Here is a 13426-nt window from a genome sequence, read left to right as displayed (position 1 = left end):
CCAAACTTTACATTTCATCAGTGTTGAAGGAAAGGAAAAGGAAACCAAAATTCTGTGGAAGCCAGGTTTGGCGTTACTTTTACATTCAGGACTTCATTTAAACTTCCTAAGAATAAACTTTAAAATAGGCTTTAAGTAAGAATAAAACTTAAACTTTATAAGAAAGCTCAGTAGTAGTATCATCCCCATTCTTGAAGAAGAGAACACTGAAGCGTGGAGAGGTTGAGTAGCTGGCAGTGGTGAGGTTCAGAGCACACGTGGCTTACCGATCACACCGCACATGGTAAGAGAAGCAGGGAGAACCAAGCCGCGGGTTCCATTCCCTCCTCTCATGCCCACACCCACCCTCCCCCCCGCCCCCGCCACTAAAAGAGAGATCCTGGGGCATATTTATTCTCTGTTATTACGTACACATATGAATGAATTTGCTAACACTTGGTGTCCTAAAATACAGTGAATAAACTCCTGACCAGTTGTTCAATGTATTTAATTCTAAAAAGCAATCGATTCCTTTAATCCTCCCTCATAGTCGAGGCATACTAAGAAATGAGGATCTGATGACAAGCAGAAGTTGTGTCTGGCCACAGAGCCAGGAAACTTAATTTTCCTAGCTCCCGAGGTATCCATGTTTGCTGGAAGCTGAGTGTGAGTGGTAGCTTGTGAGGCCTTTCTGCCTCCCGAGTGAGAGGCCTTCCTGCTGTCACCTGGCTCCTGGAGGGAACAGATGCTCTCCCTCCTCACCCCCTCCAAAAATTCAGAAGAGGAAAACCTTTCCCTGACCATAAAATGGCTTATTTTTAATGTGGTGTATCTAGACCTGCAGTGTTAAACTTCCTTATAAAAGTCCTTTAAAAGATGACAGTTCCTCACATTCCGAAGCTATTCAAAAAGCCTGGAAAATCCAGTCCACCACTGGGGAAAGTCCATCTCTCTTGTCACTTACATGGTTTCTAATGGTATGATTTCTAAATCTGTCATCTGTAATATGCTCTCCTGGATCTAGATCAGAAGAAGACAGGTGTCGTACAAAATGTGCACTTTTAACTTATGCTTAGCACGAATGTCCCCAGATGTGATCGCAGGACCTGGCATACCGTGGGTGGGCAAGACGCATGCACAGCAAGAGTGAGTGTGGCCCGCACACTGAGAGAGGGCAGGTTAGCGGGGCGGCCATGTGCCAGGCCAGCCGTGTAATGCACCATTGCCTATGCTTGGTCTCTTTCATTGCTTTGTCTCCATCGTTACAGCCTCTCTTCCCTTCCTCCTGCGTGTTCCAAGCCTGCCAATCTCACCAGCATGGATTCTCTACTTTGGATACTGCTGACCTTTCTCCATCTCCAGAATATGTCTTTCCCTCATACCCCATAAATTAGAAGTAAACCTGCATTTTCTGTAAAATAGGAGAAAGTAGCCGCCCAAAACTGTTTGTTACATTAACAGGACAATTGTGCAGTTTTGGGAATTGAATTGAAATTCAGTGGATTTTCTTGTTTTCCTCGGAACCCATTTCTATTGAAAGACTTATACCTTAGCATTTTAATAAGTAATTTATCAGAAGCCATTAATGCTAGGTGTTAAAAACAAACAAAACTATGACTCCTTTATGCCCATCGGATAAACGCACATGTGACACTAATGGAAACCCAAATGCTAGCCCTTTCTAGAAAACTAATCAATGTTGAGCCCTTCCACCACCTTTCATGTCTTCCGGAAACGTGCTGTGGTCTCCTGGAAAACTGGAAAATGGGGGTAGCGAGTTGCTGGTAAGAGCAGAGAAAGGGAGTGTAATGAGCAAGGTCTTGCAAAGCTTACACCAGCTTTATGGCTACAGTCTAGCTTTTGCTGACATTGAAGTTGATTTGGAAATCACCTGCCCTCCTGAGTGAGATATATAGAAGCTGCCTGGCAAGGCTGGTGAAGTGCCGGGAGCGGAACAGACAGAGCCCCAGTACCTGACTGGGAATGCCAAAGGTATTTACATCAGACATACAGTGCTGCACACATTTAAAGCTAAATAAATTGTGTAGTGAAGAAATACAGACTATACCCAGCAATGTGATTACACTGCTTTTATTTTTTTTTAATTTTATTTTTAATTTTTTAAAATTTACATCCAAATTAGTTAGCGTATAGTGCAACAATGATTTCAGGAGTAGATTCCTTAGTGCCCCTTACCCATTTAGCCCATCCCCTATCGCACAACCCCTCCAGTAACCCTCAGTTTGTTCTCCATATTTATGAGTCTCTTCTGTTTTGTCCCCCTCCCTGTTTTTATATTATTTTTGTTTCCCTTCCCTTATGTTCATCTGTTTTGTCTCTTAAAGTCCTCATATGAGTGAAGTCCTATGATATTTGTCTTTCTCTGACTAATTTCACTTAGCGTGATACCCTCCAGTTCCATCCACGTAGTTCCAAATGGCAAGATTTCATTCTTTTTGATTGCTGAGTAATACTCCATTGTGTATGTATGTATATATATGGAAATGTATATATGTATATATACACACACACACACAATGTATATATACACAATGTATATATACACAAATGTATACACACACACACACACACACCACATTTTCTTTATCCATTCATCCATTGATGGACCATTCATCCATCGATGGACATCTGGGCTCTTTCCATACTTTGGCTATTGTTGATAGTGCTACTATAAACATGGTGCACATGTCCCTTCTAAACAGCACACCTGTATCCTTTGGATAAATACCTAGTGGTTTAATTGCTGGGTCATAGGGTAGTTCTATTTTTAGTTTTTTGAGGAACCTCCATACTCCATTTTTTCCAGAGTGGCTGCACCAGCTTGCATTCCCATGATTACACTGCCTTTTTTTTTTTTATTTTTTTTTTAGCGTTTATTTATTTTTGAGACAGAGAGAGACACAGCATGAACGGGGGAGAGTCAGAGAGAGAGGGAGACACAGAATCTGAAACAGGCTCCAGGCTCTGAGCAGTCAGCACAGAGCCCGACGTGGGGCTCGAACTCATGGACCGTGAGATCATGACCTGAGCCAAAGCCGGACGCTTAATCGACTGAGCCGCCCAGGCGCCCCGTGATTACACTGCTTTAATGCAGCTGAACACCATTTTAGTCCATTCCATGCTTGCTGGCTTCCTGTAGCTTCAGTGAAGGCAAGCTCCATGTCTGTTTTTTGGTCATTATTAGATTCTCAGCACTGAGCCTAGTGCCAGCATGTGGTAAAGCTCATGGGTAAGAAGACACAATGAAAAAATAAAAGGCCATCCCCAAAATTAATAGTAGGTACAAGAAGCTTATAGTTGCTCTTTAAGCTGGAGTTTTTTGTTACTTTCCAGGGGGCATTAAATTTTGCCCTGATAATTGGATTTACTGTGTTTTGTGGACTATTAGGTGAATTAAGTGGCCAGTATTTCTTCTGATTTCCTCTAGTGCTTTCTGGGTTTGGATATTATATACCATATTTGGAATAGGTATGACTCAGTGATAACAGTCCTGAAAGTAGGACTTTGAACTAGAATTGCCTTTTCTTCTGCCTCATTTGTTTTTGATAATATTAATTGTTCATTCACTGGTGAACTCTGCAAAAAATGTCAGGTTTACTTTTTAGAATTAGTAAAATCAGTTTTCATAATTCTCGTCTTTTGAGAGAAAACAGAAAAGACCACAGTGTTCTGTGGAGGGAGAAGAGTGACAACCAGCCAATTAAGAGAAAAATGAGAGCTGATGTAGGGGCACCTGGGGGAACCTAATATGTGAGCATCTCATGTAGTAACTTTAGCTTTTATGCAGCATAATTTCTAGCTTTTCCCATGTATATACAGAGAATTTTTTTTAATAGAAATGTTGCCCTTCAGACACCTGGGGGCTCAGTCCATTAGTGTCTGGCTCTTGACTTTGGCTCAGGTCATGATCTCATGGTTTGTGAGTTTGAGCCCCCCACTTGGGATTCTCTCTTCCTCTCTCTGCCCCTCACCTGCTTGTGTGCTCTATTTCTCTCTCAAACTAAATAAATAAACTTAAAAAAAATGTTGGCCTTGAATGTCTGGTACAGGTTATTTTACAGATGACCACAATGAAGTCCAGAAACGACCACACTGGGAGAAGTCCACACCAATTCCCAGGTGTTTTCTAGACCAGCTGTCATTTCTTTGTGTTAGCCTGTGGCCTCCCAGTTCTCATTTTACTGAAGCGGGAAGAGGCCTTGAGGGTCTGGGCAGGTGGAACCATCAGACTAGATAAAAGATGTGCAGAGTATGCTCATGTGGCAAATGCTGTGAAAAACGTGCCCAGGTCTCTGAGGACAGGAGGCTGAAGCACTTGATAAAGTTTGAAGGCCTGAAGAAGGGGCCTTTCCCCAGGGACTGATATTGGAACTGACATCCAAAGGGTGAATGGGGGACGGGACAGGCATTAAGGCAGGAGGATTGGCACCTTGAAGGGTAAGGCTGAAACTCTGAGAATGGGGGCAGTGACAAGAGGCTAGAGCCAGGCGAGCAGGCCCGGTGGGCCCGTTCAGAGAATTCAAAATTTATCCCAAGAGCAAGCAGAGCTACTGGGGTCCCGGTAAGTGAGAGAGTCACAAGACTAGATGTGCAACTGGAAAATAAATTTCTGGGCTGCATGATGAGAACACTGCAGGGGAGACGTTAGGAGAGAGAAATGCAGGACTTGGTGGTGATGTAGATATGGTAGGTGAGGGGCACCTGGATGGTTCAGTCAGCTCAGGTCATGATCTCACAGTCTGTGGGTTCCACCCCACGTCAGGCTCTGTGCTGACAGCTCAGAGCCCGGAGCCTGCTTCGGATTCCTTGCGTCTGTCTCTCTGTCTCTGCCCCTCCCCCACTCTTACTCTGTCTCTCTGTCTCTCAAAAATAAATAAATGTTAAAAAAAAAAAATTTAGCTATGGTAGGTGAGAGACAGGGCTGACTCCTGGGGTTCTGACTTGTGAAACTGGCTCAGTGATGGTACCATTTACTCAGGAGGAAGAGAGGGTTCTAACAACAGCCAACAGAGCTCACCTCTGTGCCATGTGCTGGTCTCACTTTATCTTTGCACTAGCCTTCTTACATAGGTCCTATTATGCCATCCCGTGGATGAGAAAACTGAGATACAGAAAGATTAAGTTGTCTGAGATCATACAGCTAGTGGGAACTAGAGAGAGAGAGGAAGCATACATACAAAACAGGACAGTGCCTGGCGTTTATTAAATATTCAGTAAATGTTAGAGATCACCTCCTCTTCCTGTCCATTGATTCTTGGATTCATTCATGGACTGTGTGCCAAGCTTTAGAAAATACACTGGGGAATATAATAGATGGGGACCCTGCCCTCAGGGAGATTGCAGCCCAGTAGAGGAAACAGACCATAAATAAACCAACTGTTATCTTGCTTGGGCAGGTTGGTAGGATGGTAGGATGGTCCAGGACCCTTAGACTGAAAAGTTAGAATTCTAGCTGTTGCATAAATCTTGGATGGACATACAGGGGGAAAAAATACACATTTTGACTATGCCAAAAAAATGTTTCCCAGATGTTCTCTTGAGGTTCCACAGGCAACCCCAGCAAGTTAGGTCAGAAATAGGCATGGTGCCAGTTGTATAGGTGGGGCAGCCGAAGCTCCAAGAAGAGACTGCAACACGACAGTGTCAGGGTCTAAAGCAACACGGGTTTCTGCATCCTGGCCGCTCCCGCTGGACCTCAAGAACAGCTGCCTTTGGGCACGAGGTGGAAGGAAATGGCCCAAGTCTGACTGCCTCTGAACAGGTCAAATCACAGCTCCCCACTCTCAACTATATATAGTAAAGAACTTACATAAGAGTGCTATTAAAACAAGACGACAGAGAGGAAAAGAGAATGCCAGCTGAATTTTTTCCACTAAAGCTCATATTTAACAGATGTGTTTTCTCTGTTTCTGCAATGACAGTGTACGGGGGGACAGTTCCCTAGGTCAGGAGGGAAACAGTTCACTTACTTGTAGAGTTGCAGTTGGGTCCGTCTGTACTGAGCACAGACTGGATCCATGGTAAATACGATGATACTGTTGACCTTTTTACGTAATGTTGCTCCTCTTCCCCAGCTCCCAGATCTCCTGACGTCTGTGGCAAAGGGGCTGTGTGGAAGAATGAAAACATGGCTGAAATGATTTAAACTCAACTTTACAATATATTTGGGATATAATGTTGAAAAGGAATGTTCTCAATTCAGTAAAATGGACTAACATATTACTGTTAGGTCTCTTTTCAGATAAATGCTTTAAGTTACTATTAGCGATTTCATTTTATAAAGGCATTCTTAACCCATCTAATCTCTTACTCTCTAGTGCCTGCTGATGCACAGATTATGTTAAATTTATACATTAGTTTATGCCTACATTATGTGACCTTGACATTATATAATATTAGTGGGAGGACTACAAGTTCCATTTTTCCCAGGGCTCTCAATTTGCCTGTTGGCTGAGAGTCCAGGGTCCACATTTGGACCCTAAATTACATGGTCATCCTGAATATTAATTACTAACAGTTATTGAAGGTTTGGTCAAGCTTTGCTCTAAACACTTCATATGTAATAAGGAATTTCGTCTTCACAGCCTCAGAGGGAAGGGCTATTACAATCCCCATTTAGGGATGACGAAATAGGCTCAGAAAGATTAAGTGATCAAGGACACTCAGCCACTAATTTAAACACAGGTGATTTAACTCGGGTGTCTACACTCCTGAGAAGTACACCATTACCTTTAATTCCAAAGTCAGTAAGAAGTGTGTAGATAAAACTCCCAGGAGATGGTAGCACCTGTTAGACTAGAGAGCTCTTTGAGTTCTTAAATGGAATTGGTTTCCCAGTTTGCCAGTGCTGAGTCCTTTATGGAGACAGCGAGGACCGTCCACAGTCCAGTTTCGGTTTTACTGAGCACAGAAGACTCAGGTGAACTTGTTTTTCTTTCCTTTGAAAGAATAAAACTTAAAAGAAAAAAGTTCTGGAGGAGGCTAGATTTAGAAGTATAAACTCGGAAGTATTAGAACCGTCCTCCCTCATTTTCCAGGCTGGCCTTCCTTCTCTCTCTACGCCCTTCTCTGGAAGCCCTTCCTTACCTCCCGTATTTTCGTGATCTTGTGGTAAATCTGATTTTGTTAGTGAACCAAAGTGAAAATGAACAGTAACTGAGAGGTTTGTTATTTACTACCTGCTGAAGGCTATAAAAGAAGGCCTCGTGTTCACATTAGCACATTACTCTCACGATCCATTGCGTCTCAGGGTTGTTCATTTATAAATTAATTATTTTACAGTATCATATTAGCTTTGTCAGCACCCGGGCACCATTGTGGACTTTAGATTTAAACCTTTTTTTTTTTTCCTACTCTCTCTCATTTCTCATAAAAGTAGTCCTTATATCAAGATGAAAGAAAGGTCAAATACCAGCTAGAATCAGCACACTGATGAATAATCCTGTTTATATTCATGGAAAGCTAATTGTTTCAGGGAAGGGTTTGCTCTGATTGATATTTACTTTACCCATCTTCATCAATCTTACCTTTCATACCAAGAAGTCTAGATCAGTTGACATGGTTTCTGTTTTTGCAAACAAGTTTATTATGTAACACATCAAAATTCAATTCCTTTTCAGTTTTATTGAGATATAATTGACATAGAACAGTGTGTTAGTTGAAGGTATACAACATAGTGAATTGACCTGTATACTCCTGCAAAATAGTCCCCACACTAAGTGTAGTTAACATCCATCACCTCAAAAACTTACATCTTCTTTTCTTGTGCTGACAACTTTTAAGATCTACTCTCTTAGCGCCCTTCAAATACGCAATACAGTACTGTTCACTATAGTCCCTGTGCTGTACATGGTATCCTTAGAATTTACTGATAACTGAAAGTTTGCGCATTTTGACCTCCTTTACCCATCCCCCACTCCCTCCTTTAGCAACCACCCATCTGCTCTCTGTTTGCACAAGTTCAGTTTTTTTAGATTCCACATGTAAATGAGATCATACAGTTTCTGTCTTTTCCGTCGGGCTTATCTCACCTAGCACAATGCCCACGAGGTCCATCCGTGTTGTCACAAATAACAGCCTTTCCTTTTCGTGGCTGAATAATATTCTATCGTACATAATACATATAACTATATTTTCTTTACCCATTCATCCATTGATGGACACTTAGGTTGTTTCCATGTCCTGGCTGTTGTCAGTAATGCTGCAGTGAACATGAGGGTGTTTGTTTGAGATAGCGGTTTGTTTGAGATAAATGCCCAGAAGTGAAATTGCTGGATCATATGATAATTCTATTTTTAATTTTTTGAGGAAACTCCATACTGTTTTCCATTGCATTGTTTGGCCACACCAGTTTACGTTCCTACCAAGAGTGCACCAGGGCTCTCTTTTCTCTACCTCTTTGCCATGTTTGTTATCTCTTGCGTTTTTGACGATAGCCATTCCAACAGGTGTGAGGTGATATCTCTTTGTGGTTTTGATTTGCCTTTCCCTCATGATTAGTCAGGTTGAGCATCTTTTCATTGCCTGTTGGCAACTTGGATATCTTCTTTGGGAAAATGCCTATTTAGTTCCTCTGTCATTTTTTAACTGGAGTCTGTGTATTTTTTGGAATTGAGTTGCATGAGTTCCTCCTTTATTTTGGATATTAACCCCTTAATCAGATATATGATTTGTAAATCTTTTCTCTTATTACCTAGGTTGCCAGCCTTTCATTTTATTGGCAGTTTCCTTTGCTACAGAAGCTTTTTAGTTTGATAGAGTCTCCCTCATTCATTTTTGCTGTGGTGGCTAGGTTATGATGTTAATATGGTAATGCCTCAGAGCAAAAAAAGATCATCCAAAGTTGTGTAACACAGTAAACATCACACTGAGGACTGTTTGAGGAGAGCAAAAGAGAGCTATTTCTTGGCTTCTTAACTTCCACATCTTTACCGTAAGATCAATCAGATAGAAAAATCTTTGGTTACAGCCAATATTGCAATTGTGATAAATCAAGAATCTAACAATTTCTGACTTCTCTGTCTGTTCACCACAACATACATACATACATACATATATATATATATACACACACATATATATATACACATATATATATATCAGAAAAATAAAAAGAAAGCAAAAATTTGAGGAATGTTAAATATTAACATTTAATATTAATATTAATATGCTTTCTTAAAGGTATCTTCTTCAAGGAGCATTATATGCACCTTTTTAATGTTTTCCATAATGGTGCTGTTGTTTAGAGAATTAAAATACCATTGTGAAAATGAGCCTATGTGTCACCCACATTTCTCCTGCCATATAGCAGCCCTCTGCTGGTAGGGCAGCTATCTATCTAGAGTTGCTCATTGAGAATTAAACACTGATTGTTTAGAGCAAAATGGCAGGTTTGAAGAAGCTTTCCTAATAAGGAAGAATGATGTAATGTTTATGGAGGGGGGCCAGGTTCCCTCCGTTTGTTTTATTTATATTAGCTGAATTCCAGGGGAAAATGTGCTACGAAGCATGAGGGCTGCTAACTATATTTAGCCAAGCTCCGTAAGTAACACCAGAAGAAGGCTTTTTTTTTTTTTTTAAATTATATACTCACCAGTGTACTATATGATGTTTTTTTCCAGGCATCCTGTTTGTATATAGTTTGATTAAGGATAAATAATACTTTTAGTTACATTTTTATCTTCTCCTTTGAGGATGAAGAAAGTATCTTTTGCAGTCTCTCTTTAACTTGGCAGGTTTTCTGTGAGATGCTGTTTTGGGGGGTGAAAAGATAGATAATTAATGATGATACCATGGTTGAAATGACTCAGTTTTTCAGAATGGAATTTAAGGAGGCAAGAGCTGGTGACTGTAGTCTTTCAGAAGTAGGATCATACATGTTAGAGAGCCATGTTCTGTCTCCTGTCTGGCCAGTTTCAATCTAGATTCTCTCCCATCCACGAAACTTTCTCTAACTAGAATACATAGTCTGTGCAATTTAAGACAGTAGGCTGTGATTCTTGTACTTCGGCATTGAGACTTTTATTTAAACATTTTTATAAACCAGAGGAAAAAAGTAAAATTTGCAGCCTTATTTAAACATCAGCTTTGTAATTTGGGCATTCCCTCTCTTGTTGATGTGTTATATGATGTTTGCTTTTGCTTTGTCAAATGATCCAAGGCTTAGGTTGTATTTCATATGAGAGAAAATTCAGATTCATCTCCAACCCAAAGCCTGCTCTCTCCGCCTTGCATCTCACCGATCTTCCCCGTGGCTGGTCGATACCCACGCTCACTGCGGCTGGCAGGGCTGACTGTCCCACATAACCACGGCCTTCCAGTGTGCGTGTTCACAGGATATGGCTCTCTGTGGAGTTGGAGACTCCTCTTACTGCCAGGGAGAATGCTGTCCGGGATGGTAGAGTGCCCTCATCTATATGATGAGTAGCACCAAGGGTGCCCCGAACAGGCCTACCTGTGTGAATGTCTCAGCAGAGTGGAACAGTTCGAGAAACACAATCTTAGAAAAATTTCTGATTATCACTTGCTGAGAAATCAGTAAATATGTTAGAAAATGAATAAGAATTTGGAAAACAGCTTTTCCACCACCATGGACACATCCATCACCGCTCCCCCATGATTCTAAAGCCCTGCAGTATGATTCCTGTCCAGAATCTTCTTGTGAGAAGAAGTGAGGGGACTTCTAGAACCAGGCCTGTGGGGAGTGCTGTCTAATAGAAATATAATGTGAACTACAAATACAGGCCACAAATGCAGTTTTAATTCTTTCATAGTCATATTAAAAAGAAAAAAAGAAATAAGCGAAGTTAATTTTAATAATACCTTTTATTTAACCCCATAACTTACAAATGTCTTTTCAACATGTAAGTAATATACTAATGAGATCATTTTTTTGCACTCTTTCTTGAACTAAATCTTCAAAATTTGGTGTGTTTTTTACACATATAGATCATCTCAGTTCGGACTAGCCACATTTCAAGTGTTCAATAGCCACATGTGGCTAGTGGCTACCGCGTTTGGACAGCACAGGTCTAGAGGATATAAATTGCGTATACACTCTAAATCAGTGTAGCAGAAACAGCGTTCAGTATTCTAAATGGTCATCTCCATCTTTTCACAGCTGGAGATGAATTTGCAAACCGTATGACAGGAATAAGAGCCGATCCCGGTGGTAGAAATGGAGTTCACTTAGCAGAGAGGTATCTGTTGAGTACCTACTATGTGTCAGGACCTACTTCACATCCTGAACCACAGTTGTGTACAAATGGACAGAAAAAGTCTCCCCCCCCCCCCCCCCCCCGCACCCCCAAGGCACTGACCTCCCAGGGCTAGAGTAAGGGTGGACCGGAGGGCTAGGTGTTCAGGCAGAAAGTATAAAAAGAGATACAGAAATGTAATAATTCTGTGGTAAATGCTATGAAGAAATAAAACAGGATAATGAATTAGAGCGACGTGGGAGTCCTTTTCTTGCTCATTTGAGTATTACATGAGTCATTTAGGAAGTGAATTGGGCTGTGTGGTGTGAAAAATGTTTTTAGTTCAGCCTTAGGCAAATACTTCCTCTAATTATCAAAGTGACTCAAGAGATTCTCCTTTTCCTTTAAAAGAGAATTTCATTATTGAAAAACACCAGTACCCGAAGAAATGGAAGCCACTGAAAAAACTGGTTTCTATGTACTTCAAATAATGTTTTAGGACCAGGCCCCAGATGACAACATCTCTCCCCCAGGATATAACAGCTGACATAGCTAAAATATGAAGTATGGCCTAAATAATACACAGAGAGACTGATAATTTAGGAAAGATTTTTATGTTTGTTTTAACAGAGGCAAACAAATTAAAATTTTTTATCTGTTCCTTTTCCTCATTTGCTTAAGTAAACTTCAAAACTAAGTACTTCCAAAGAATTTGGTCTCAACTATGTGCATGAGCAGCGAATGTTGTCAAGATATGGGACTAACTGAATAATCTAGTAAGTGTACGGAATATGGAACTTTTGTGTTGAAAAAATATCTTGTTGTAAAGATGCAATAGAACTACCATATAGTGTGTATCTGTGTTTTTTATGTAGGACCTGGCTTAGAAGACAACCGGGAAATGGTTAACAGTATTTAGTTGATGCTGGGGAGGGAAACAGGTGGAACCTTTTCATAGTGTCCTTTTTGTATCTTTTGAATTTTGAAGGGCGTGAGTTTTTACTTTTAATGAAGTCCAGTTTAGCAGATGTTTTTCTTTTGTAGATCACACATTTGGTGTCTTACCTAATAAATCTTTGCCTTACTGATGGTCACAAAGATTTTCCTATGTTTTCTTCTTGAAATTCTGTACTTTAGGTTCATAATTAGCTAGAAGATACGTATCGGTTACTTTTATATAAGGTGTGAGTTGTGGGTCAGGGTTCATTTTTTTTTTGCCTATGGAAATCAAACAGGATATATGTTTGCATTTTTATCATGTGCACTTTAATATAAAGAATTTAATTCCAAAAGAGATAAAAAGGAACAGTGTACAGAAATGTCTGCAGCTATTCATTATAATTACAAATCTACTTTTAAAAAGAAAAAGTTTCGTTCTGACTACCCTGCTGATTTTCAGGAACTATCATTATCCTTGTGCTTTAGTTCTCTAAGCCAAACAAGTTAAATTCTGTTGGTCAAAAAGATTATGTTGATGCCTTGTTTTTCCAACCAGTTTCCCAATCAAAACTTGATGGCAGTATTTTATTATGGATAAGAAACTAAAAATGTTACCGGCCTTTGTAAGAGTAAATTTCAACTACATAATTAGATCCGCTGACTGGAAAGGGGTTATAAAGACAAACTTGCTGTCTCCAGGAGAAGGTGGGGATACTAAAACTTCACTGGAAATGAAAGGTTATGGATAAATTTGCGATTGCCAGAATTCCTCAGGGAAAGCACGATGTAGAGGGCTCTTCCATATCCCTTAGATGAGGAGTGGCGTCCTGCCATCAAATCGCCTTCCAAGGGGGAATGCATCTATTTAATGCTCCTATTTTATTGTACTGAGCCCATCGGAGGCCACCACACCTTCTCCGTCCTTGAGCAGAGCTGGGGCTGGAGAAATAATGACTAATGGTTTGAAAATACACTAAGTAGCAAGGGAGCCCATATATCGAAGGTTCTTTCGGACCACTGAAGTGCATGAATGATTTCTGTTTGAGGCGGTGGTGGTAGGGAGGGTGCTATCCCTTTTTCCTTTTCAAGTTTGGGACCATTGGAGGGATAACCTGAGGAGACAGAAGGAGAGGGATCCAAGCCTCAGACTTGTACTGGGGAGAACTGGAGGAGAAAGGAGGTATGTGGCTGGGCCAAGTGAGCTAATACTTCCCCCTGCAGTTAAGCAGGCATAGCTGCCCATTCACAGATTCACAGGCAGCATTATACATTCACTGGGGCAGACCCCGCTT

General features: G+C 40.8%; 2 protein-coding genes across 8 annotated transcripts in view; one reads left to right on the top strand and one right to left on the bottom strand.

The window, feature by feature from the left end:
- Window positions 1–13426, top strand: part of PALLD (palladin, cytoskeletal associated protein) — a 406810-nt gene that overhangs the window by 336118 nt on the left and 57266 nt on the right. The gene's annotated exons all lie outside the window — the stretch shown is intronic.
- CBR4 (carbonyl reductase 4) overlaps window positions 9610–13426 on the bottom strand; it is a 138605-nt gene continuing 134788 nt past the window's right edge. Inside the window, exon 5 of the mRNA XM_086703915.1 lies at window positions 9610–9749. Coding sequence (XP_086560041.1) covers window positions 9676–9749 — 74 coding nt within the window. The 3' untranslated portion in view covers window positions 9610–9675. The remainder of the gene's footprint in view (window positions 9750–13426) is intronic.

Source organism: Puma concolor, chromosome B1 (genome assembly GCF_028749965.1).
Source record: "Puma concolor isolate L17-30 chromosome B1, mPumCon1.1.hap2, whole genome shotgun sequence".
Lineage (NCBI taxonomy): Eukaryota > Metazoa > Chordata > Mammalia > Carnivora > Felidae > Puma > Puma concolor.
Note: the sequence above shows the minus strand (reverse complement) of the source record. Positions and strands in the feature narration are given on the sequence as shown.